General features: G+C 44.2%; 1 protein-coding gene across 3 annotated transcripts in view; it reads left to right on the top strand.

Moving 5' to 3' along the window:
* The window catches only part of SRPX (sushi repeat containing protein X-linked), an 87054-nt gene extending 65091 nt beyond the window's left edge, over positions 1 to 21963 (top strand). For all 3 annotated transcript variants that reach the window (XM_070066532.2, XM_070066533.2, XM_089324339.1), the window contains 6 exons: positions 8000 to 8126; positions 11347 to 11468; positions 11953 to 12132; positions 14217 to 14350; positions 17532 to 17653; positions 21425 to 21963. In XM_070066532.2, coding sequence (XP_069922633.1) covers positions 8000 to 8126; positions 11347 to 11468; positions 11953 to 12132; positions 14217 to 14350; positions 17532 to 17653; positions 21425 to 21608 — 869 coding nt within the window. In that variant the 3' untranslated portion in view covers positions 21609 to 21963. The remainder of the gene's footprint in view (positions 1 to 7999; positions 8127 to 11346; positions 11469 to 11952; positions 12133 to 14216; positions 14351 to 17531; positions 17654 to 21424) is intronic.
* The last annotated feature ends 3482 nt before the right edge of the window (positions 21964 to 25445 follow it).

The raw sequence follows: 25445 nt of genomic DNA, 5'->3' as shown, positions 1-25445 counted from the left end.
AGCTGGTAAAGTGATCTATGGAAATGTAATTTTGAGGCTTTCAGTCCTGGCAGTAGAGGGGAGATTACACAAAAACTGAGAACCAACAACACATTTGGCACAGCAACCTTCTAGACTTCGCTTGAATCTCCGTGATGAAAAACACTGCAGAACAGTCCTGGTCAACCAGTGCAGGTAGAATGGTTCTGGGGGTAGGAGAGGACCCCAACATCCTTGTCTGTCTTTGAGGGTATGGCCTCACACTAGATGTTCAAATGGGAAGGGTACCTCAGGGTTGTTGCTTTCAGCATCCCCCCTGTGATTTGGTATGTGCAGGCCAGCTCTTTAAATTAACCCAAAATAAAAATGAAATCTCTACTCTCTCATATTGAAAGGGACAAAGATGAGTGTGAGAGGAGAGGAGAAGCTCACATTTTTTTTCCTGCTAAGCAAGCTTGGCAGAACCTTCTAGGAATCATAATGTTCAGATTTCCAAATTGTGTGCGACAATGGAAATAAATTGCTAATTGTTCACAGAAAGCAGCAAGCATGTCTAAAGCTGGACCAGATGGGCCTGGTACCTTCCCAGAGGGAGAGAGAAAGAACTAAGAAATGAGCCCCAGTTTCAAAAGATTTAGCTTAAGAGTTTGCCAAAACAAATTTTAGGCATATCTGGGGGAAGGGGAATTATGAATGTAATTAGATGGGAGTGGCCAAAAGGGAGCTCATTTTTTTTTTTAATTTTGGTTTTTGGTGACAGACAAGCTGGAATTTGTCCTCAGTGAATTTTATTGCAGGGGTATCATTTACCCTTTTGGCTTTAAATGTATTAAATAAGTTTAATAAATTTCCTTGTATGTTGGCAAAGCTTGGGGGTCCTTGAGCATAACTCAGAGCGCCAACCCTCCTATTTTAGGAGCAGACACATGGTGGCTGAGTAGTTCCCAGATTTCCACACAACCTTGGCCAGAGCTGTGCTGAGTGCTGAGAAAGTCATCCCAATTCTCTTCTAGACCAGGAGGGTCTAGAGAAGACTGGGCTTAATTTTGACTCCTGAGGTGGTCAGTTCTGTGGTCTGGCCAATTTGAAAGTAACTACCACGAGTTAAAAATTAATTCTCTTCTGCAGAACATACTCTGGCAGTTGAGTAAAGTTCATGGTTATTTCAGAAAAAAAAAAAACCTATAAATTGCAGGAGGGTTGAATATTTAGAATTCTATAATTCCCATGATATATAAAAATAAACCTTAGAATGTAAACACTATTGTTTTGGGGAGCTATTTTTTCTTCCTTTCCATTTTTACTTATTTTTAGTTACATTGGCACTTACATAGAACAATGGGCAGTTGGAATTACAACAAGTCCTCATTTACAGAGCAGATTTTCAGTAGACACACAATCTCTTTTTTAAAGCAACACTTTTCCCAGGCCAAAACAGGAAAAAAAATGGAAGCTAATTTAGACACCACAGAAAGTGAAAACCCAGCCAGTGTTTTTGACATGCCAAGAGTACCTATTTAATTGCTTTAACAAAGGACAATGTACAAACCAACTTGGGTGTTGTTTGGAATTGCTCTATTATTATTTTACATTTCCTACAGAGTAGGGCAGATGGAGATTTATTAACACAAAATAAAATTCTGGAATTAAAAAAGAATCACTGGGAGCCGCCTCTGTGGCATAGTGGGTAAAGCTTTTGCCTGCAGTGCCGGCATCCCATATGGGCAGCAGTTCGAGTCCTGGCTGTTCTACTTCTGACCCAGCTCTCTGCTGTGGCCTGGGAAAGCAGAAGATGGCCCAAGTCCTTGGGCCCCTGCACCTGTGTGGGAGGCCCAGAAGAAGCTCCTGGCTCCTGGCTTTGGATCGGCCCATCTCCAGCCATTGTAGCCATGTGGGGAGTGAACCAGAGGATGGAAGACCTCTTTGTCTGTCTGTCTTTCTCTCTGCCTCTGTCTCTCTAATAAATAAATTAATTAAAAAAATTTTTTTTAAATCTCTGAAACTTAAAATATGCCAATCAATCACATACTTTTCTTGCTTCCCAACTGTCTGGCAGCTGGGTTGACCCAGTGACCCATAGGAATGTTTGCTGGGCTACATTGCATTATTCAGTGGATGATACAAACTTCACTGGGACTAAGGATAAATAAATCACTGCAATACTGCAGATCATCTTAAATCATGCTAAATTTTTCCTGGGTTGACAAAAATACATTCTTTTGAAAACTCGCAGGAAGCTAGCTTTAGCTTTAAAATGACTTGATTGATTGAAATATGGATCACTTTTTACTGCACATAATTTGCTAGTGAAAATTTAATAAGCTTTCAGCATCCTCTGTCACATAAACATATGATCAATACATTTTTTTCAGATTTATCTTATTTATTTGAAAGACAGAGTTACATAGAGAGGTAGAACCAGAGAGAGAGAGAGAGAGAGAGAGAGAGAGAGAGAGTCTTCCATCTGTTGGTTCACTCTTCAAATGGCCTCAACAGCCAGAGCTAAGCTGATCTGAAGCCAGAGCCAAGAGCTTCTTCCGGGTCTCCTATGTGGGTACAGGGGCCCAAGGACTTGGGCCATCTTCCAGTGCTTTCCCAGGCCATAGCAGAGAGCTGGATGGGAAGAGGAGCAGCCAGGACAAGAACTGGTACCCATATGGGATGCCAATGCTGCAGGCGGAGGATTAACCTACTGTGCCACAGTGCCAGTCCCTGCATGAGTTTTCTATGGCCAGATTTGCTCTGTATTTGGCAGTCACTCACTGCCTAAGACCCCATGAAATAAATACTTCCTTCCTTATCACCAGCCTCAATTTTATATTTATATCAGTGATCTAATTACTACACACAGATCAGCCTAAATTTAGTGGCTTCAAACAACTGCGATATTGCTCAAATATTCCCTGGGTTGGAAATTTGGGTAACGCTCCTAGGAAGGCTCATCTCTGCTGCCTGTGGTAATAGCTGAGGTACTGGTGCTGGGAGATCCAAGATGGCCTCCCTCGCATGTCTAACACCTCAGTTGGAGGAAACTGCATTGACTGTGGTCCTAGTCTTTCTCCCTCCTTCCCTCCCTCCTTCTCTCTCTCTCTCTCTTTCTCTCAATTTCTCATCCTCATTTCATGGACTTATCTGTCAGTTGGACTTTTTTTTTTGACAGGCAGAGTTAGTGAGAAAGAGAGAGAGAAAGGTCTTCCTTCCGTTGGTTCACCCCCCAAATGGCCGCTACGGCCGGCGTGCTGCACCGATCTGAAGCCAGGAGCCAGGTACTTCCTCCTGGTCTCCCATGCGGGTACAGGGCCCAAGCACTTGGGCCATCCTCCACTGCCTTCTGGGGCCACAGCAGAGAGCTGGACTGGAAGAGGGGCAACTGGGACAGAACTGGCGCCCTGACCAGGACTAGAACCCAGAGTACTGGCGCCACAGGCAGAGGATTAGCCTAGTGAGCCGTGGCGCCGGCTAGTTGGACTTCTTTAGATGACAACTGGTTTCCAAACTGGGAAAAGCAGAATGTTTGAGACTCTTTAAAGGCCTAAGTGTAGAACTGGCATCGAGTCACTTCCCTTAACATTTTAATGTGACCTGTTGGCCAAGACATTATCCTTTTGAACATCTTCCTTATTTCCACTACCTTCCTGGATAGCTATGTTAAGGACTCCCAAACTCAATAATATGTTTCTCATATTTTGTATTTAGGGAGGAAAGTAGAGCACAAAGAAGAGACAGTTTGTCAGATGTCCCCATGAGTGGGGCAGAGGGCAGAGGCCAAGATTTTCACTGAGAGTTTCCGAATTTCCACACAATAACTGGCTCTGCAGGGAAGCTGACTCAAGAGGAAACAGTAATTATGTTTCTATAGTAACTTTGTTCATTTCATTGATGGAGGTTTGTCATAACTTATAAAGAGCCGTGGTGGCCATGGCTGGGGAATAATAGCCTTATGGCTCCAGAGTATTTGCAAAGGGCAGGCCACCTGGTCTCATCAATTGAGGGAGAGGGCAGCTGCTCAAGGATGCATCCGAATCAGTTCCTGCTGCTGCTCTTCAAGGATTTATGGGGAAGCTGGGGCAGGCAGTCAGCAAAGAATATGTGTGCAAAGGTTGGAGGGAAGCAACAGGCAGCAGTTTGCAGCAGGCAGATACAGAGAAACATTTGGTTTATCACAACCATTGAAAAACACGTGATGGTCTCTTACATCCCAGACCACAAAGAAATTCCAAAAAAGAGGAGATACTTCCCAGTCTATAAATGGTGATGCTAATAACACTACTTAGTCTAATAGGTGGTTGTGAATTCAGTGAAATAATGCAGGGACAGTGCTCCGCGTGGGGTGGCCACATACAAAGGTTCAGTAAATACTAGCTATTATTTGTAGTGATTTCTTTCTTCTTTCTGCTTTGGAAGAGCACTGTGTCTGAAAAGCTGGGCAAGTTTTGTCTCATCATTGTTAGCTGGACACGAGCAGGCTTTTAGAAAACCCTGAGACTCTCTTCCCAGATAACCTACTTTGGAGTTTGTATATGATCAGGGCATCTAGCTGATACAAAAAAAAAGACCACTGTTACCCCAGTGTTCTGTTTACCTGACAGAGGCTGAGTCTCTCTTCACTCTAACAATGTTGCTCCAAGACAATATACACAATGTAATTTTACATTTAGATTGTATCCTCTCCATCTAAAAATAGATACATCAAACTTATTTAAAGTATCTTCCATTTCATCATAATGCTTATATGCTTTATTTTGTCAATGGTAAGAAGCACTTTTTCACATTTTAATATCACTGGAGTTGTGATGCATCTCCCAATTGATAGTGATTTAGAATCAATAAAATGTGATCATTACTCAATTTAAGATTAGCATATTAAGGCTGTAAATTCACACTCCATTGAAAGGTGACATAGAATGTGATGGAACAAAGACAGAAGCCTCAGCCATTCTTGCTCACTGCCCAAGAGACCGATAAACATTGCAATATAATCCTTGCCCCTGAATCTCAGTTGGGTCACACACCCTATTGCCTTCATGCCCCACCCTCATTCTTTTCCTGGTTCCCAAGGCCCCGCCCAGTTCCAGGAAATCCCCTCCACCTGCTGCCTCCCACCCCTACCCCTAGCCCTCCTAAGATATAAAAAGGCCGGGCCCCTGGGGGTCAGGGCCTTCTGCCCCGTGTTCCTTCAATGTGCACGTGGGCAGTTGGTCACCCACCTGTAGGGATTTATTTTCTCTGAATAAATTCGGTCTGGCTGTCAATTCGTACACTGCCTCCTCTCTATTCCGTGCTTCTTTCCCTAACATTTATGGTGCCCCGTGTGAGGTGGCAGTGGCACCAATCTGCAACTCTTTTTGCTAACTGAATGAATATGAAGTTAAATATTTGAAGGCAAAATTGTTTAACAAATTATTAATAATTTCTTACCCTAAATAAAATGAGAAGTTATTAGAGAAGAGAAAATAAATGAAGAATTTTACGTGATACATTTATTGTCTCAAGATGCTTCTGATTCAGAGCTGGCATTGTGGTGTAGCACGCATGGCAATTCGGGGGTCTGTTGCTCTGCTTTGGATCCAACTCCCTGCTAATGCACCACGGGAGACCCAGATGGAGTTCTGGGCTCCTGGCTTCAGCCTGGCCCAACCCTGGCCAATCCAGCTGTTGTGGCCAATTGTGGAGTGAACCAGCAGATAGAAGATCTCTCTTTCTCTCCCTCTCTCTCTGTAGCTCCACCTTTCAAATAAATAATCTTTTTAAAATATGTTTGTGAGTCTATGTTGAAAGGACATTTAGGGGTGGGCATTGTGGCACATGGATTAAGCCACCTATTAGGATACCTGCATCCCATATGTAAGTACCTGGTATCAAGTCCAGCCTCTGCTCCCAATCCAGCTTCCTGCTAATGTGCCTTGGAAGCAGCAGAGGATGGTTCAAGTGCTCGAGTTAGTGCTACTCACATGGGAGACCTGGATGGAGTTCCTGGATCCTGGCTCACCCTGGCTCAGTCCCAGCAGTTGCAGGCATTTGGGGAGTAAATAAGCAGATAGAAGATTCTCTCTCTCTCTCTCTCTCTCTCTCTGTCACTTTGCATTTCAAAAAAATGAATAAATTTTTAAAAGGAAAAACAGTATATTTAATCTTCATTCCACGTTTAATAACATTTAAATAATTCTTCGTACACATGTAAATCAATGCAAAGCTGAGTGCTATTAAGTTTTTATCTCTTTTAAAATGTATTCTATACCTGCTCAGAATCATAAAGTAGAATCTGGAAAAATTTAAACTTACTCTTTTTTTTAAAATTAATTAATTTTTTTTAGAGAGGGAGATACAGAGAGAAGAGTCTTCCTTTTCCGTTGGTTCACCCCCCAAGTGGCCTCCACAGCCAGTGCACTGTGCCAATCCGAAGCCAGGAGCCAGGTGCCTCCTCCTGGTCTCCCATGCAGGTGCAGGGCCCAAGCACTTGGGCCATCCTCCACTGCCTTCCCGGGCCACAGCAGAGAGCTGGCCTGGAAGAGGGGCAACTGAGACTAGAACCGGGGTGCCAGCACTGCAGGCAGAGGATTAGCCAAGTGAGCCGTGGCACCGGCCTAAACTTACTCTTTGGATTTCACTTCAGCTGTGATAAGATGAAATACAAGCAAGTGTAGAACTGATATCATTTATTTGTAGCCCCCATTATCAATCCATCTTGATAGTGAGGAGGCAGAACTTCTCCTATCCAATAGAGAAGCAACTTGGGGAAATTGGGGAGGTCTTTGGAGAGCCAGAACCAGAGCAAAACTGCTGTCCCCAAACACAAAGCCACAAGTCCAATGGCAGTTCAGTGAGAGAGTGGACCCAGACAGATCATTGCCTGTTTTAAGATATTGAACTGTTTGTTAGGAAGAAATATAGCAGGAAGAGAAAGAGTTTGTTCCCAGTGGTAAGTGCTGACTTTGCTTACAATTCACACTGCCACTATCTACATGTGTGGTCTTTTTTTTTTTAATGATTTAGGTAGTATCTTCAATTTAAAAAAAAAGATTTATTTATTTATTTTTTTGAAAGTCAGAGTCACACACACACAGAAAGAAGGAGAGGCAGAGAGAGAGAGAGAGAGAGAGAGAGGTCTTCCATCTGCTGGTTCACTTCCCAATTGGCTGCAACAGCTGGAGCTGTGCCCATCCAAAGCCAGGAGCCAGGAGTCTCTTCCGGGTCTCTCACGTGGATGCAGGGGCCCAAGGACTTGGGAAATCTTCCACTGCTTCCCCAGGCCATAGTGGAGAGCTGGATCAGGAGTGGAGCAGCTGGGACTCGAACTGGTGCCCGTATTGGATGCAGGCACAGTGCTAGCCTCCCCATGTATGGTCTTAAATAAATCACTTAAGCTCTCTGAGCCTCATTTAAATATTATAAAATGAGAGAGACAAGTGGCTCCTTTATACCTCCACGTTTTTACCTTGCTTGGGGCAATGCCATTTTCTACCTGGTGTTACATTTCATGTGTGGTGACTGTAAGCTCTTTGAAAAGTCAGGAGTAAAGGATTCTGTTGCCTCTGTGCACCCCGAACCATCACAATTGGAATGCAGCCTTGCTAAGAGAAGCACTCACGGAAGTTTTGCCGCCTTGAATTGAGTCAGTGTAGGTGATGGGTATGGTACCTTTCGGTAATATTCTTTGATGCTATCTTTCCAGAAGGAGGGTCTCACCAAAGCTGAATGCTTTCTAGCTTCAGCTGGTAGGTGCCAGTGTGCCGGTTCGGGCGGCAGAGTTTGGAAGCCCATGGGGGAATGAGCTATACCTGTTACCCCACAGGACACCTAGTGAGGCCAGTTGATTGCAGGTTTAGCTCTGTGCATGAGTACTCCAGCCATCTTCAAAGCTCAACAGGAGGCAGAGGGGAAAGTGAAGGGAAAGACGAGAAATAGAGAGGACACAGTCTTTTAGCATTGGGGGGCTGTCTAGACATTTGGGTATGTCAAACTTTGGGTGTTGAGCCCCAACTTCTTGGTGATGGAGAGAATGTTTTGATTGTACTTTCAGACATGGAACCTCCTAGAATCAAGTGCCCAAGTGTGAAGGAACGCATTGCCGAACCCAATAAGCTAACAGTCCGGGTATCCTGGGAGACCCCTGAAGGAAGAGACACAGCAGATGGCATTCTCACCGAGTAAGTGCAGCTGGCAGCTGCAGTGACGCTGTGTCCTCACGCGAGGCGTTTACTCCCCAGTGTGGGAGTGTGTCCGTGCTGCTCTGCTTATGCGTTCGTGCGATCCCCTGGTCATCATCTAACACGCTACATACTCGCTTCTGTATTGGTTTACTGTCTGTCTCCTTTACTGTGTGGCCGTGTCCATATCACTAATGCCCAGAACTGTGCCAAGCACATCATTAGCACTCAGGAAATAGTTGTTGAAGGAAAGAAGTTGAGATAAGGGGTTGGGGGAAGAATGGTAGAGAAAGAGGAAATTAACTGGTTAATTCATGGATAGACTACCCCTGTTGCCTGCCTAGGTGTGTGTGTGGTGGTGGTGGCGGCTGCGGTGGGGCTCCTACTTATGCCCGCAGGCCTTATTGAGCCATTACCTCCACTGGGAAACCGTGTGTGTCTCCCAGGTGGGGCTAATTGCTACACTCCTTGTGCTCTGAGAGTACAGTTTAGTGCCAAACTTTTTCACCCCTTGTTTTTTTTATTGCATCTGTTTCTTTCAGAAATTCTGATTTGTCACTTAGCTTTACAAATTATGACCACATCACTGACAGAAGATTATAGAAAAAGAGATGAGGTGTCTTTTGCCTTCTTCCTCACCTCTACCCCATTCTCCAGGACCACTGGCATTTATAGTTGGATGTACACCAGAGAAGCTTTTACAAATGGGTGCTCCCCTTTGGTGAAGTTCACCTACGTATTATGCTAAATCCAGCATTTTGACCTGTACCCCTGCAGCTGCTGGCCTTTATTTTCTGGAGACTACTACATCATGTCAGGATATTCAAACCTGTGCCTTAAAGTTCATGGCCCCATTAGACCTCCCTACTGAGTTTCCATCTGTGGACAAAAGGATGCCTTTAGCCTATGCCCTGGCGAACCATACAACATGGGAAGACTTTCTAGAGTCCTACCAACCCAGGCTGTACAAACCAAAACCTTCTTAGACAATTATTAACAATAGCAGAACATCTCCCTCTAAGAAGAGGTTGAATCTCTCCTCCCTAGCAGGACACTTTGTTCCTACATCCTGATAATCTTCCTCAAGTACATTATCCAGTTTAAATCATATTACTGTTTGTATTCTTCCTTGTAGCTTCTTAAAGATTGATCATTTAAAAATTATTCACTGTCACATACATATGACACAAACCCCTGAGGAGAAACTTTGGGTGAGTGGGATTAAAAAGTATATCACAGTTGACATGATCAGAGATTGGGTTTTATTTATCTTTGATGCTTCAGGGTTTAGTACAGTCCCTGGCCCAGCCCCTAACACTCAGTAGGTTCTTGGATTTTTGCAACTATGATTGTTGTTGAAAGCCCACCTAATAAACTCAAAATATCAAGTCACTAGATGATTCTGTTTGTCTAAAAGATTTTGTGAGGATACTCACCTTGGCATTTTTGTGGGTAACCTGTGCATTATGGTAAGAAATGTGACATTTGAAAAGGGCATCTCAGTAGTCCCCTGCTGCTCCGTTAAGAGCAGCTTTCTGCTCGCAGAGTTCTCCAGCCCAGAGCCTGCGATGCCTCGGAGCAGGATGCCATGGGGAGCACACTCCAGCGGGGTGAGGAGCTGAGAGAAGGCTGCCTGGTCTCCTTTTCAGCTCCCACTTGGGATCCTTGGTTCCCTGGCATTTTTCCTGTGACCTGTTCCTCACGTCTTATCCAAGTGATATAGGCAGTGATGGAAGGTTTTAGTGTCAAGCTCTGAGACAAGTACTTCCCGTGAGTGCCTTCACTGACCCCTTCAGACTGTCATTTGCATGCCACAGATGAATGGAGCCTCAGCGAGGTTAGCAGCCATTCATGTTGGAAGGTTTATCTGCATTTGCATTGTGCTTCCCAAGGAACTTAGAGTATCTAAAGCCAAAGGCGACATGTCTGTAAGTGGTTGGATTTCTGCCACTTTCCCAAGACCCCTCACTGCATACCTTGTAAACAGCCGCCACGCTCACATATGTGCAAGACTATCCTCAATGATGATGGTGATGCCTCCACGTGTCCATTATGAGCAAATATTCTCATCATTCCCAAGAATGATACAGAGAAGAGGAATTCGCTATATACTGAAAGCCAAACAAAGTTTGGCATTTGGTCATGCTCTACCTATTGGTGTTCTTATTATACAGCCAAGAAGAAAGATACTGGAGTCACTATAGCTGTGTGATCGTGGACAACTGCTTTACACTTTTGAAAAAAGATTATTTATTTGAGAGGTAGAGTTACAGAGAGAGAGAGAGAGAGGAAGAGACAGAGAGAGGTCTTCCATCTGCTGATTCACTCCCCAAATGGCCACAATGACAAGGGCTGGGCCAGGCAGAAGCCAGAAGCCAGGAGCCTCTTTGGGTCTCCCACATGGGTGACAGGGACCCAAGCACTTGGGCCATCTTTTGCTGCTTCCCCAAGCACACTAGCAGGGAGCTGGATCAGAAGTGGAGCAGCCAGGACTTGAACATGAGATGCCAGTGTTGCCATGCCACAGTGGTGGCCACCTCGTTAAACTTTTTGTGCTTCAGTTTCCTCACCTGTGAAACGGAGATCATACTACCTACCTAACAGAATTGTTGTGAGGATTAAAGAAATGGATATATATGTAAAGTGCTTAGAACCATGCCTGACATAGTATAACGTTTATGGAAATGCAAAGAATAATAATAATTATTATTATTGTATTATTAGGATAATCAAGAAATCACAGAGAATTTGCCTTTTGCTCTGGAAAGGCCTCCACTGGCCCAGTTAGAAAAAGCAGAGAAAGTTCTAGCACCTCCTATAGGCTCAAATTTTCCATGACTGCTAGGACTGTATGTTCAAATGATTTTCCTCGCAAAAAATTCCCCTGTCCTCTTGATAGTGAGGCAATTCAGGTGCCCCCCTGGAACAAGGGTGGAACCAGAGGATGACAAGCCTTGGCCTCTCAGTCTCCCCCCACCCCACTTTTCCACCCTCTAGCAAGAAAAAAACACATCTCAACTTCCCAGTCACTGGGCCCTCCCATTTTCTGGTCTCAAACTGCTGTTCTAAAACAGAAAAGCTCAGGAGTTTCTGTTCTTGAAGATGTCTTTGCTCTGGTCGGACTGGCTGCCCTTTAGGATCCCCACCTCCTGTGCAGACTCGGGGCTCAACAACTGCCTGTTCAGTCCATAATGTTTCTGTATGTTTTGTTTTCTCTAAGTGTTATTCTAAAAGGCCTCCCCCCAGGCTCGCATTTTCCAGAAGGAGACCACAGGATCCAGTATACTGTCTATGACAGAGCTGAGAACAAGGGTACTTGCAAATTTCGAGTTAAAGTAAGAGGTAAGACAGCTGCTTCTTGGCCTTTCGCCCTTTTAGTAAGGCCAAGGGATGCAGGCCCGCAGCAAGCTTTCTCTGGGTGCCCACTCCCATAGAGACTGACGAGATGTGGGTCAAGTGTCCCGTCTTAGTGCCAGAATTTTCCAGTGCATATTCAGATGGGGTTCAGTGCTGACTGATTAGGAAAGAAGTTCCCCAGGACTAGTCTCATCAGAGCCCACAGTGGGCTGGCCCAGTGGGACACAGTTTGGTGACATTTCCATCCCTGAGCTAGGGTGACCAGCTAAAGCTGCAAGTCCTGCTGTAACCAGGGCAATTGGCAGTGACTAGTCCAAGGCTTCTCCCACTGACTAAATAGTCATCACGCATTGCACAGTGTGACGTAGAAGCCTGATGGCAAAGCCGGTGCCCCTGAGTCCTTACCCTCTCTGCTTGCTCTGTGGAAGGAGCTCAGCGCTGAGATCCCTCTGGGCTTGTGTCCTTACAGTCAGACGCTGTGGCAAACTCAACGCTCCAGAAAATGGTTACATGAAGTGCTCCAGTGACGGCGATAATTATGGAGCCACTTGTGAGTTCTCCTGCATCGGTGGCTACGAGCTCCAGGGTAGCCCTGCCCGAGTATGTCAGTCCAACCTGGCGTGGTCTGGCACAGAGCCCACCTGCGCAGGTATGTGTGCAACTGTCTCTGCAGCCAGTGGAAGAATCTAAAGACCCCTTAGTTCTGGATCCCGGCACAGGGAAAGAAGGTTTTGTTTCATGTGCTTTGAAAAGTTCATTACCATCATTCTTCATCTGAGTGGGTAAACCTAATCCCTAGTTCTCTGCTGCAACTCATCTCCTTTGCCTCTGCCTGTCCTCTGATTTCCATTTTATGTCCTCTAAGGAAGAAACTGGAAATGGGAACCCAGAGCCAGACTTTGACATTAGGAACCAGAAAAGGTGTCATTAGTTAGTTACTCTGCCCCTCTCCTGCAAACGGAAGGATCTTGTTTACAAATCCAGAACACGGTCAGGTGTAGACAACGTAATGCCTGCTTTGCAGCACTGGCTTGAAAATCACTCAGACTTTGGGCATTTGGAGGCTTTCTTTCTACATAAAATGAGGAAAGTAATTCCTTGCCTACCTGCTGAGTTGTTGTGAGGATTCAAAGAGGTTATCCATTGAACAGTGGATTAAGCAGTACCTGCTACAGGGTAAGCATTCTATATACTCCAGCTATTCTTACTGATGAACAAAAAGCAGCCTGGAGAGTGAAAACGCTGAGATTTGGACGAGTCAGAAAATTCTGGATGTATAACTTATTTGTATACTTCTCCCTCTCTGTTTCTGTCTCTCTCTCTGTCTCTCTCTCTCTCTCTTTACATTTTCTGGTACCTCTTTATCCTTTCCCTTTAATCCCAGATATTAAGAGTTAGGTGGGAGAGAGACATACACGCCATCAGCTTAAAGACATACACGCCATCAGCTTAAGTGCCTGAGGTTCTATTTCAAACACTAAACTAGAAAGAACATGTCTGTCCCCAACTCTCCATCTGAGGACTTCATATCCATTGAGAGTCCTGGAGTGCTGTGACAAGTAAGTTTCTAGGCCTGCATAGTTCAATATCTAAGCCATTAGCCATGTGTGGCTCTTGAACACTTGAAATGAAGCGAGTTTGAATTGACATGTGCTGTAAGTATAAATAAAATACACACCAACTTCAGAGTCATAGTACAAAAATATAGACTATCTCCATTTTTATATTGGTTACATATTGAAATGAAATTGTTTATGTTAGGTTTAATAAAATATAGTTATTTCGCCTCATTCTTTGTCCTTTTAATGAGATTACTAGAAAATTTAAAATTATATACTGTCTTCTATTATATTTCTATTGACCAGGACTATCCTATATATCAGAATTTAAAAATTTTATTTAGTTTCATTTAGTTTGAAAGGCATAGAAAAAGGGAGAGAGGGTCTGGCACTGTGGTGTGGTGGGTAAACCTGCCACCTGCGGTGCCAGCAAACATGTGGGCACCTGTTCAAATGCTGGCTGCTCTATTTCCAATCCAGCTCTCTACTATGGCCTGGGAAAGCAGTGGAAGATGGCCCAAGTCCTTGGGCCCCTGCACCCACGTGGGAGACCGGGAAGAAGCTCCAGGATCCTGGATTTGGATCAGCCCAGCTCTGGCTGCTGTGGCCATCTGGGGAGTGAACTAGTGGGTGGAAGACCTCTCCCTCTCTGCCACTCTGCCTTTCAAATAAATAAATAATTCTTTAAGAGACACACACACACACACACACACACAGAGTGAGTGAGTTAGTTTCCCTCTACTGGTTAACTCCTCAAATGACCACAATAGCCCTGGAGAAATGGGCCAGGAGCCAAGGTGACCTCCAGCTGTTGAAAAAGGCAAGGGAATACATCCTCCTCTAGAACATCTGCAGGGATGCACAGGCTGTCAATATCTTGGTTTTAGCCCAGTGAAACCCTTATAGGACTTCTGGCCTCCAGGACTAAAGAGAACAAATTTGTGTTATGTTAAGCCACTAAGTTTGTGATGACTTGTTAAGCAACAAGAGGAAACCAATATAGATCCCCACTCCCTGTAAGTATTTCTTGGGACAACCTCCCAAATAAAGTACTTACAGTCCAGTCTTATCTGAGGATATACTTATGTATTTTGTTGTATGTGTCATCGCAGGCTATTTTGGCATTGAGCCAAAATAATTAGAGGGTTTCTGACCCATGTGGCCTTATTTACAGCCATGAATGTCAATGTGGGTGTCAGAACAGCAGCTGCACTTCTGGATCAGTTTTATGAAAAAAGAAGACTCCTCATTGTGTCTACACCCACAGCACGGAACCTCCTCTACCGGCTGCAGCTGGGAATGCTACAGGTAAGTCCTTGGGGCAGGGGCAGGGGCAGGGGCAGGGGCAGGGGCAGGGGCAGGGGTAGGGTGGGAGGAAAACCTGTTACAGGAAGGGGTCTGAGCATTTCACTAAAAGCAAAGGCCAGATCCAGTGTTAAATCCATTTATTGTGAGCTTCAGAAACCAGCACTTTAGAGCTACCACCATGCGTTTCTGGTACTGCAGCATAATCTGATTAACATTGACTCCTCAGAACAAACCCAATTTAACAAGGTTTGTCTGCTTTCACTAATACACTTAATTGACATGCTGTCCAGACCCAGCCAAAGAACAATTGTCTTTGTTGAACCCATCCAGGACATGCCTGGGCTGGAGGTGATCAATCAGTTGTCTGCCCAAAAGGCTGGCCCAAGGGATGAGGGCTATCCAGGAGCCTCCAGGCTCCACATCTTCCCCAAGGAATTTCCCTGCCTCTCATAGAGCTCCACAGAGTGGCAGCCATCTTTGTGGACAGTGGTTTTCAAAGTGTGGTCCATGGACCAACAGCGGTAGCCACACTTGGGAGCTTGTTAGAAATGGACATTCTCTGGGCCTGGCATTGTGACACAGGAGGTTTAGCTGCAGCTTGCAACACTGGCATCCTGGTTTGCGTCTTGGTTGCTCCATTTCTAATCCAGATCCCTGCTAATGTTCCTAGGAAGACAGAGGAAGATGGTCCAAGTGCGTGGGCCCCTGCCACCTATGTGGGAGACCCAGAAGAAGCTCCTGGCTTCTGCCTGGCCCAGCACTGGCTGTTGTGGCCATTTGGGGAACAAGCCAGCAGATACAAGAGATTTCTATCTCTTGCTCTCGCTCCTACCCTTCCTTTCATATAAATTTTTTTAAAAAAGAAATGCACATTCTCAGACCCTTTCTAGACCTACAGTATTGGAAGCTACATCTTAATGACTTTAACAAGAACTCCAGGTGGTTCCTAAGCCCTTTAAAACTTAAAGAGCATTTTTTTCTAGGAAATGTGCTCCTCTCAGCTGTGTACATTTCGTAGCTACTAAATAAGGCAACCAGCAGGACAGAGGTACGGGATAGGGGCCTAGAAACTGTAAGGATCAAATTCATTACTTGATGTTGTCCTGAAACCAGTTTGCAGTTAAGGGTGGTCCAGCCAGCTGGATGCCATAAAGACAGGGAGTCCGCTGTGTCATGAACACAGTGCTGCACCAAATGGTTTTTGATTTTCATTCATTTAATTTCTTTATTAAAATGAATAGAACTAAGTGTCTTGAGTAATCTTGGTTTAATCAAAGGCTACAATTTACTTCCTATGGTAGTATTAATACAATGAATAATGATATCTTTCTTCCCCCTTCCCTGTACTTACACGACAGCCCATGAAGTCTGAAGAGCCATATACAAAATTTAGCTCCTTGATGATGACCAAATTCATTACATTTTTACCCCAGTCTCTGCTGCCTACCCCCTCCCCTTATGTCCCCTTGTCCCAGATAGGAGCTTGCTCTTCAGAAAACACAAGCTTACAGCTCTCTATTTTTGTGCAAAATTGGCATTGCAAGCTATACTCCGTGATTATACATTTCCTGACTTAGTATTCCATGGAAAAATGAATAAGCCAAACAACTTGATTTTTCTCTGTTTGGCAAACTATGGCCCATGGGGCAAATGGGGTCCATTGCCAATGTCTGTAAGTTAAATTTTATTGTACACAATTGCCTTCATTCCTTTGTGCATTGTCTATGACTGCTTTTGTACTACAACAGCTGAATTGAGTAGTTAGGGCTGAGGCCATGCGGCTCTGAAAGCCTCAAACGCATTCAGCCCTCTGTACCTGTGGGTTCATCCTCCGGGGATTCAACCAAACTGGGATCAAAATGATTTGGAAAAAAAATTGCGTCTGTTCTGCATATACACAGAATTTTTCTTGTCATAACTCCCTAAACATATAGTATGGAAACTATTTCCAAAGCATTTATATTGTATCAGGTATTATAAATAACCTTGAGATGATTTAAAGTATACAGTAGGGTATGTATAGGTTCTATTCAAACACGATTTTATGTAAGGAACTTGAGCAGCCACAGATTGTGGATACTGAGGGGCGATATTATTTACTCTCTGGCCCTTTACAGAAAAAGTTGCTCCCCACTCCTACTCTTCCATCTGCTGGTTCACTCCCCAAATGGCCACAATAGCCAGAGCTGAGTTGATCCAAGGCCAGGCACCTGGAGCTTCCTCTGGGTCTCCCATGTAGGCACAGGGGCCCAAGCACTTGGCCCATCTTCCACTGCTTTCCCAGACCATAAGCAGAGAGCTGGATTGCAAAAGGAGCAGCTAGGACATGAACTGGTGCCCATATGGGATGCCGGCACTGCAGGCGGAGGCCTAACCTACGACGGCACAGCACCAGCCCCATGTATTGATATGTTTATATATGACCTCCTCCCGTGAACATCCTTACACTTATGTTTTAACCAGAGCCTTCAAAGAAATGTTAGGTTGACTTAGGCATTCCAGTTAGAATAATAGTAAAGAATATTTCTAACTCTTGTACCAATTCTGTCACTTCATATAGCAATGTTTCAGTGGAATTGTGGTAAAAATCATTTGGTGTTTTCATAATTTAGGAATTTTAAATTTCTTTTTCCACTTAGCCAGGTTCCTCTTATGAAACTTTCTTGTTCCCTTGGTGCCATCACTGCTTCTGAAGAAATCTCCTGGCACATGGTTGACTGGGCCACATTCCCGAGGCTTTTGCTAAGAATCAGCTCAGAGGACTGGACTTTTTGTCCTTGTTTCCTCCTGGGTTTGGCTGTGGGGGTCATACGGTAGGGCAAAGAAGGGGTCTCTGCAAATACTCTTCTCTCCTTCCAAAGACAAAGTTAGAATTGTCTGGGGGTGGTCTTGGGCACTTTTTAGGAAATTTGTCTCATGCAAGGTCTCACCCAGTCTGGAAACACATAGACTAGCATTTTGCTTAGGTTTCCAAAGTCCTGTTGCCAAGCCATTTCTGAGTACTGTTCTAGGAAGTATAGTCACTGGTTTATCCCTGCTATCTTAACTATTTTCTGCACAATTTGGAGTGGGCAATAAGCTTCCAAAAACAGACCACTGCTGCCTCTGTGAGTTGGTAGTTTGGCATGAAAGTCACCTTTAGCCATGTTAACACCTCCCCTGTTGTGTTTTTCCCATCCAGCAATCCCAGTGTGGCCTGGACCTCCGACACATCACCGTGGTAGAACTGGTAGGCGTGTTCCCGACCCTTATCGGCAGGATAGGAACAAAGATTATGCCTCCAGCCCTAGCTCTGCAGCTCAGGTATGGGGAAAGTCTGTCCTGAAATTGAACCCCCTTGGAATGCACTTTATCATAACCATGCTGACATGTTGCTGCTTGTCCAAATAACTCATGCAGTGAGTAATTACTAGTGTTCTCTCTTCTTCCCCCCTCCAATCAAAGATTTTTGGTGTGTGTGTGTGTGTGTGTGTGTGTGTGTGTGTGTTGGCCTGTCGGGGAGCCAGAGTGAGGCACTGACCCTAGGTACATCTGATATGAGATGCAGGTGTCTTAACCATTAGGCCAAATGCTTGTCCCAGCATTTGTATTTTTTTAAATGCTACTGCATTTTTATCTAGCACCCCTCTAGAGCATAGCACTAGTACTTTTGAGGCCACCTCTAGTACTTTTGAGGCCAGTACCAGTACTTTCAGATATTTGCTACTCAGCACTTAGCACAGTACCCGGCATCGTGTTGGTGTAAAGTGACATAAATCGCTCTAAGTTTCACTGAAGCATCTTTATTATTCCCAGCAGTGCCAGTAGCCTTTAAGGGTATATTTTCAATTCCAAGTACCTCAAGGTAAAGTCTGCAAAACTCAAGATAGGGGATTGTGTTGCTATCTGAGAATTCATAATGATAATTTTCATAGTATCCACACACTCCGAGTAAATAATTTAATTTAAACACCTTTGAGAAATATGTTGCAGAATTTACTGAATATTCATCTTTGGGATAAACATATTTCTGGGATACAATGTGATATTTCAATACATGTGTACAGATTTTTTTTTAAATGCTAAGGAAATGGAGATTCTAACTACCCTGACTTGATTGTACGTTGTATACATATATTGAAGTATCACATGGTACTTCACAAAAATGAACAATAAAATTTTTTAAAAATGTGTTGCTGAACCGTACTCCTGCGGAATCTGATTTAGTAGGTCTGGGGTGGGGCCTGAGAATTTGCATTTCATGCAGATTCCCAGAGAACCGCACTGTGAGAACCACTGACCTAGTGTTATCAACAGTGTCAGAGTTTTGGCACTTTTTGGCAAGCAACCTTGAAGAAGAGGGTCAATCTTTATTGCATAGCCAGAAGACAGTGCAGGCGCTGTCAGTGCAGGTGATGACTCAGATGCATTACCTAATGGGTTTGGTGTCAGGTCACATGCTACCTTTATCAGAAATATTCATGAGGAAGAAAGAGCTTGGCAGATGGATGTCGTGTTCTTTTCCCCCTTGAATTCCACCCTAGAGTGTCATGTAAAGGAAAGAGGATGATGTAGGCAAAGAATGGAAAGCAGGAAAGAAGAGATGGAGAAGCAGGATGCTTAGATAATCTAAAGTTCACTTGTCTGGTTGCAGTGTTTTCCAGTAGCACTGAGGCCATGCTAAAACCATTGAGGGGAGTTGGTGGGAAGGGGAGACGGGTGCCTGGTGTTGCCAGGTCACCACCTGCCTCCTTCCCTGGCCTCATTTCCTTTAGATCTGCACCTATGGGCTAATTCATATTCCTTAGAGGAATTTTCTACTGATATCAAGGTATAGGATAGGGATACAGAAAGCCATACTTTTTATATCGACATTATTCTTGGAGTCTCTAGAGTTCTCTGGAAGATTCTCCAGGAAGGACCACTTCCAAACTGATGACAGACATTGCTGTAACTGATACATACTGCCAGCGCCACCCTCACCCACATTCTCAGGGGCGTCTGCTCATCCAGGCCCCAAATTTCTGTGGTTTCTTGGCCCCAGCAGGATGCATTTCTGTGGCTGTTGCTGACTTGTGGCTCTGACCACTCATTTCTTCCCATGTGGTTTTCCTTTTTTTTTTTTTAATATTTATTTGAAAGTCAGAGTTAGAGAGAGGCAGAGAGAAAGAGAGGTCTTCCATCCTCCCCAGATGGCTGCAATGGCCGGAGCTGTGCCAATCCAAAGCCAGGAGCTTCTTCCTGGTCTCCCACGTGGGCGCAGGGGCCCAAAGACTTGGGCCACCTTCTACTGCTTTCCCAGGCCATAGCAGAGAGCTGGATCAGAAGAGGAGCAGCTGGGACTCGAACCGGCGCCCATATGGGATGCCAGCACTGCAGGTGGCGGCTTTACCTGCTACACCACAGCAATGGCCCTGGTTTTCCCTTCTTTATATTCTATGTCAATGAAGGGACAGGGCGACCTTGAGCAATGTATGTGGTAACACCTGGTGGCACAGTGGAGGTGTTCCATCCTAACTTTATAAGCACTATAAAATTGAATGTTCCAATTTCTCAGCGGTCATTCTCGCCCCACAGGCTCCTGCCACCACATGGCTTGGCCCTCTTCTCCCTCCAGACCCACTTACTTTCTTGTTTCTCTGTTTCCTCCCCTTGCTAGAACTTCCCCTAGAGATTCAATAACCCCTTTCTTAAGGACACAAAGCACCTTAGCTCTCCATTCCCATCTGACTTACTTGCACTTTACCTACTTACAGGCCTACATACACGTGTTCCAAGATTCATTAATGCATGTCATTAAGTCATCTTCTCCTAAGCTCCTCTCTTTGCACTGCAGGAAGCCTGGCAGAGGCATAGTAATGTTGCCTTTCTTTTATTTCTAGTGAATTAGCAATTTAGCTTCCCACTGGGATAAAATAGAAATTATTCCCTTCTTACCTGTAATTTCTTGTCAAAAGGCAGAAAAAGGTGCCACCAGTTTGTGTTTTACGTAATGATTTTTTTTAACCTTTATCCATTTGTATGACAAGGAAAATAGTTCATCTTAAATCCAGGTGGCAGTGCCTCTTGCACAATCTCAAGATACCCTCTCTGGAGAAGAGACTAAGAGGGCTCATACTTTCCTTCGGCTCAGCTCATCTCTTTGTTTGCTTTCTGCAGCTTTTCTCATCTGAATATGTTTGCATAGTAAAACAACTACACAGATTAAATTCTAGCGTAGTAGAGTAGAAACAACACCAGACACTTGAAATCACTTCAAGTTCTGTTTCTGGAATTAGTTGGGATACAAATTTGTGATTAATCAAGTCAGAATCCCTGGGGTGTAGACCAAGCCCAGTTCCTTCTGTCTGTGCAGTCCTGAGCTGGCCCTTGAATAGGTCATAACTATAATATTTGGAAAGTTATTCCAATCAGCTTTACCTAGTCTAGGATTTCTCAACTTTGGCACTATTGACATTTGGGGCTGAAAGAATGTTTGTTTGTTGGGGAGGGTTTCCTGGGCGTGGTAGGATATTTAGCAGCATTCCTGGCTCCTACCCCCTAGATGCCAGTAGCATTTCTACCCCCATTATGATGGCCAAACATATCTCCAGACATGGCCAAATGTTCCCCGAGGTGGGGGTTGGGGGGGCAGAGAAATCACTCCAGTTGGTGTATGGGTATGAGAAACTAGTCTGCAAACTTGGGTTGACTCCTATTTAATGCCAAAAGATAATCTGTTAGCCTTGTTGTATGCGCCTTTGCAGTAACTGCTGGTGTATGGTGCCATTGTGGGTCTGACACCCTCCTAACCACAGCCTAAAGCAGTGCTTCTCAACCTTGCATGTGCATACCAGCCTTCTGGAGATATTGCTAATAATGCAGATAGAAGTCTGATAATTTTGGTGTGGGGTGTGAGCATCTTTTCCAACAGGTTCCCTTGTGTTGCTGCTAGTCCAAGGTCCAGCCTTTTGAGTTGCAAGGATCTAATGGAAAATTCAGTCCTTCCTGAAATCAAGCCTTTCTCTGCACACAGTGTCACTCTAGGGCTCTGACTCCCAGAACCCTCCTGCATCAGGGTCTGACATACTCTTACCTTTTCTTTGCCTGCCCCAGGTTGTTACTTCGAATTCCACTCTATTCCTTCAGTATGGTGCTAGTGGACAAGCATGGCATGGACAAGGAGCGCTATGTCTCTCTGGTGACGCCCGTGACTCTCTTCAACCTGATTGACACTTTCCCCTTGAGAAAAGAAGAGATGGTCCTGCAAGCAGAAATGGGCCAGACCTGTAACACCTGACGCGATGTTCCTCCGTTGGTGGTTCCTTTTCTCTTTATATATGGTGCCACGTGCATGGGAAGGCCTTAAAATATCCTCGATGTACAGATTTTTATTTGTAATTTTTAAAGTCTATTTTATTATGAGCTTTCTTTGCACTTAAAAGTTAGCACAATGCTTTTTGTACTTCAAACTGTTTCAGAAGTTTTGATGAAGATATTTACTCTAACTCTTCACTCCAACATGACTGGTTCATTTTGTAGAAAAATTAGAAGTCACAATGATTCACATGCTTTCAACATTATTCAGTGTGAAACATAACTCTTTTCTATTTTGTTTATATAAAACTTTTATTAATAAAATATTTTGGAGCAAATTCATTGAAAGTCACTTTCTTTATCAAGCACTAGCCATAACTTGCTTGGTATGGTCCATGGTTTTAGGACTAATTCTTGGTGGTATTTTAGGAACGAAAACATGGGATTAGCCTTGTCAGGAGCTCAGCTGAACTGGGACAGTGCTGAGCTGTCAGCTGTCAGAGTAGCCAATTGAAGCAACAACTCAAAAATGAAAGTTAAGCCTTTAATCACCTGCAGCAATGGGCTTAGTAAGAGGCCAGAACCAGAGACAGGGATGCCTCCTGTTCCGTTTTCCTCCGGGGAGCAGCATGTTTGCCGGGTGAATCCTGCAGAGCAGTGCAGAAGGGCAATCCTCTCCTTGTTGAGGGAGCTCAGGACAAAGGCACTGGCGGTTTTATGGACCCTTGAGACTGGTGGGGGACCAGGAGTAGCAAAGTACTGGGAACTGAGTCAGAGCAGGGAAAAGCAGCTTCAAGGTTTCTCCCATCTGCCCCAGACAGAAGGAGATCTCAGCAGAGACACCTGAAAAAGGCTCCTGTCCAAGGCTTCAGATAGAGAGACCTAGAAATGACGGCCCAGGACCGAAACTGTAAATACACTTGGACCTCCCTATCTGCAGCTTCTGCATCTGCAGATTCAACCAATCAGATTGAAAATACCCAGCTAGAAAAATCCATCTGTTCTGAACATGTACAGATGTTTTCCCTTATCATTATTTCCTAAACAATACAGTAGAACAACTATTTCTACAGTGTTGCCATTGTATTGTTAGGTGATTTAACACATTTGGTAGGATGTGCACATTATATGAAATACTACACCCCTTTACGTGAGGGACTTGAACATCTACAGATGTGGGTGTATCCAAGGGGGTCTTGAAACCAATCCCTGAAGACTGTATGAACAAGTATGATTGGGCAGGGCAACCTGAGCCCGTGACTGCAACTCCCCTTGGAGACCTCAATGCACTGGTTGTGCCCATGTCTGCTTGTGGGAAGGGCAGCTTTCCCCATGCGGCCTGCCTTTATAATTGCATATGGGCATGCAGGAAAACTCATACAATATTTTTTAACCTGGAGACAGACACCTCATTCCCTCCATGTTTAGAATATCAGTTTGGCTCACAATCTATTCATGAGCAAAGAAAGTGACTGCATTTATATGGAAAGTACAAATTTCAACATTTCAAGAAGTTTAAAATATGAAGTAGATTTGACACTTCATTTTTTTTTCAGGTTAGGTTAGCCATAGTGATCTCTAAACTGTAAATAAGCTTACACACTATTTAAAAATAAGATTTAGTTTACAAATCATACTAGAAGCCACTCTTTGGTGCCTGTCTTCTTTAAATGTATCAGATAAAGGTCAATGGTGTGGCTGGGGGAGGAATGTCAAACAGTGACTAGTTCAGAAGCCATAAAAAGTCCAAGAGATCATTTGCCACAATTAAGTAAGCACATATCTACCCCCGTTAAAGCTCTCTGGCCTTTGACAAACCAGCCTGTGCCCTCTGCCCAGTAGCCTGAAAGTCTGAGCCTTAAAGATGAACTGACATTTAAGGAACTGCTCTGATTTCTTCAAAAACAGTTGTCCTTTTGAATTTGGAATATTACGGACAGTTTGCTGTACAATACAAAGACTATTTGAAGCTTAATAAATACAGTTATTAAAAATGTATGGCTTATACTAAAATTTGGGCACATTCTTAAAGATTAGTAAGAAATCTCTAGAGACCTGATTTCTCATTAGAAATCTCACAGTTCTGTTTGATCCCCAGTTCTGTTTGCTCACACTGATACAGAAGAAATCCTCTCTCTCTCTCTCTCTCTCTCTCTGTGTGGGGGGGAAGGGGTAGGCAGTTAAGTTTTCTGCTAAGCACAAATGGAAAACTGTCTCCACTTTAATAGATGGCAGGTGAAATCTCAATTTGATTCTTTTTACCTTAGTTGGACTGTGTGGAATTTGCCCCTGCTCCCAGCCTGCATGTGCATGGTTCGGTGATAAGTCAGCGATTTAGACCACTTAAAAATAGAATCAGGGTCTCTGTCTCTGGCTATCTTCTTTCTGAGATCCTGTCCTCACTTTTCATTTGCCGTGGTTACCCTTGGTCTCTGCTCTAGCTCTTAACACCAGTAAGACTGCAGGTTTTCTAGCATCACTTAAGCCTCTCCCACGCTCAAGCACAGTGTGGTATATTCTACAAGACACCCTTTGACAAAATCCCCTTCAAAACTGATGCCTCAAGTTGATTGTCTGATTCCAAGTGATGATTGCTTTCTAGTATCCAACTGCTTTTTGGTCACTCTTCAGTGTCTTCAGATAGTTTTTAAAATATACATACAGTATATACATTTTGTCCTGATACAGGTGTCTGGGAGAGGATTGGCCCAATAGGAGTTTCTTAGCCATTATAAGAAAGCTAGTGAAGGGTGAACCAGAAATTGGATGAATCTAAGTCATTCCCAGAGAACTGCAGATTTCACCTCCACAAACCTTCAACCCTTGGGCTTAAGCTTAGATAACTGGGGAAGGGATGAAGGAGAAGAAAGGGAAGGAGGTCATCCAAAGTGCATCCAAGAAAGATCCCCCTCCTGCTTGTTCACTCCCCAAGTGGCCAGAACAGCCAGGGCTGGGCCAGGCCAAAGCCAGGGACTGGAACTCCATCCTGGTGACCCACATGGGTGACACAGGTGACAAAAGCCCAAGTGTTTTGGGCCATCATCCATTGACTTTTCAGGCACATTAACAGGGAGCTAGATCAAAAGAGGAGCAGCCAGGACTTGAACTGGTACTCCAATCCTGGATGGCGATGTTGCTAGCATTTTCTTTGGATTGCTCCCGTTTCATGAGAAATGGAAATGACTAAGGAGCACTTTAATATTTCTGCTCTTTTGTAATGATGAGGATTCCTGGGCAAGGCCATGATCATCCTGTTCATCAGAAGAATCAAGCCTGAGAAAAAGCATCAAAATATTCAGATGGAAGTTTTTTGGAAGCAGTATTGATTTTGATTTTTGAAGTTCATTCTGAACAATGAATAACCTATCACACTAATACGCCATACTCGTCTTTGAGATGAGCTGCACTGTGAATGCTAATGACTCATTGATTCATTTGTTCATCAGGAACATCGTGCTCAACTATCATAGTTCATTGATCCTAAGGTACATACTCTTTCACATTTTAATATCTCCTAAGTAGGGAATGTCTTAGAATTAATGACACCCTTTTCAGTCAAGGTCTTGATGGGAAACAGATGACAGATGCAAATAGGGGACTGAGGAGGGCATAATGAGAATGGCTGTTTATCCTAACATGGGCATGGTCAAGGGAACTAAAGCAGCAAAGGTGGCAGTGACATGGAACCCAGGGAGCCCTGTAGGTATAATCTTAGGGCAGAGCACTTGGGAAGAGCTGAGGAAGAGGAGCACAGCCTTTAACAACCTTCAGTCCATGGAGGGTAGAGTGTGGAAAACAAATATCATGGTATTTCTCTCCT

Source organism: Oryctolagus cuniculus, chromosome X (genome assembly GCF_051225735.1).
Source record: "Oryctolagus cuniculus isolate XC-2025 breed Fujian yellow rabbit chromosome X, ASM5122573v1, whole genome shotgun sequence".
Classification (NCBI taxonomy): domain Eukaryota; kingdom Metazoa; phylum Chordata; class Mammalia; order Lagomorpha; family Leporidae; genus Oryctolagus; species Oryctolagus cuniculus.
The sequence above is the reverse complement of the archived record's forward strand: the minus strand, read 5'-3'. Positions and strand labels throughout refer to the sequence as shown.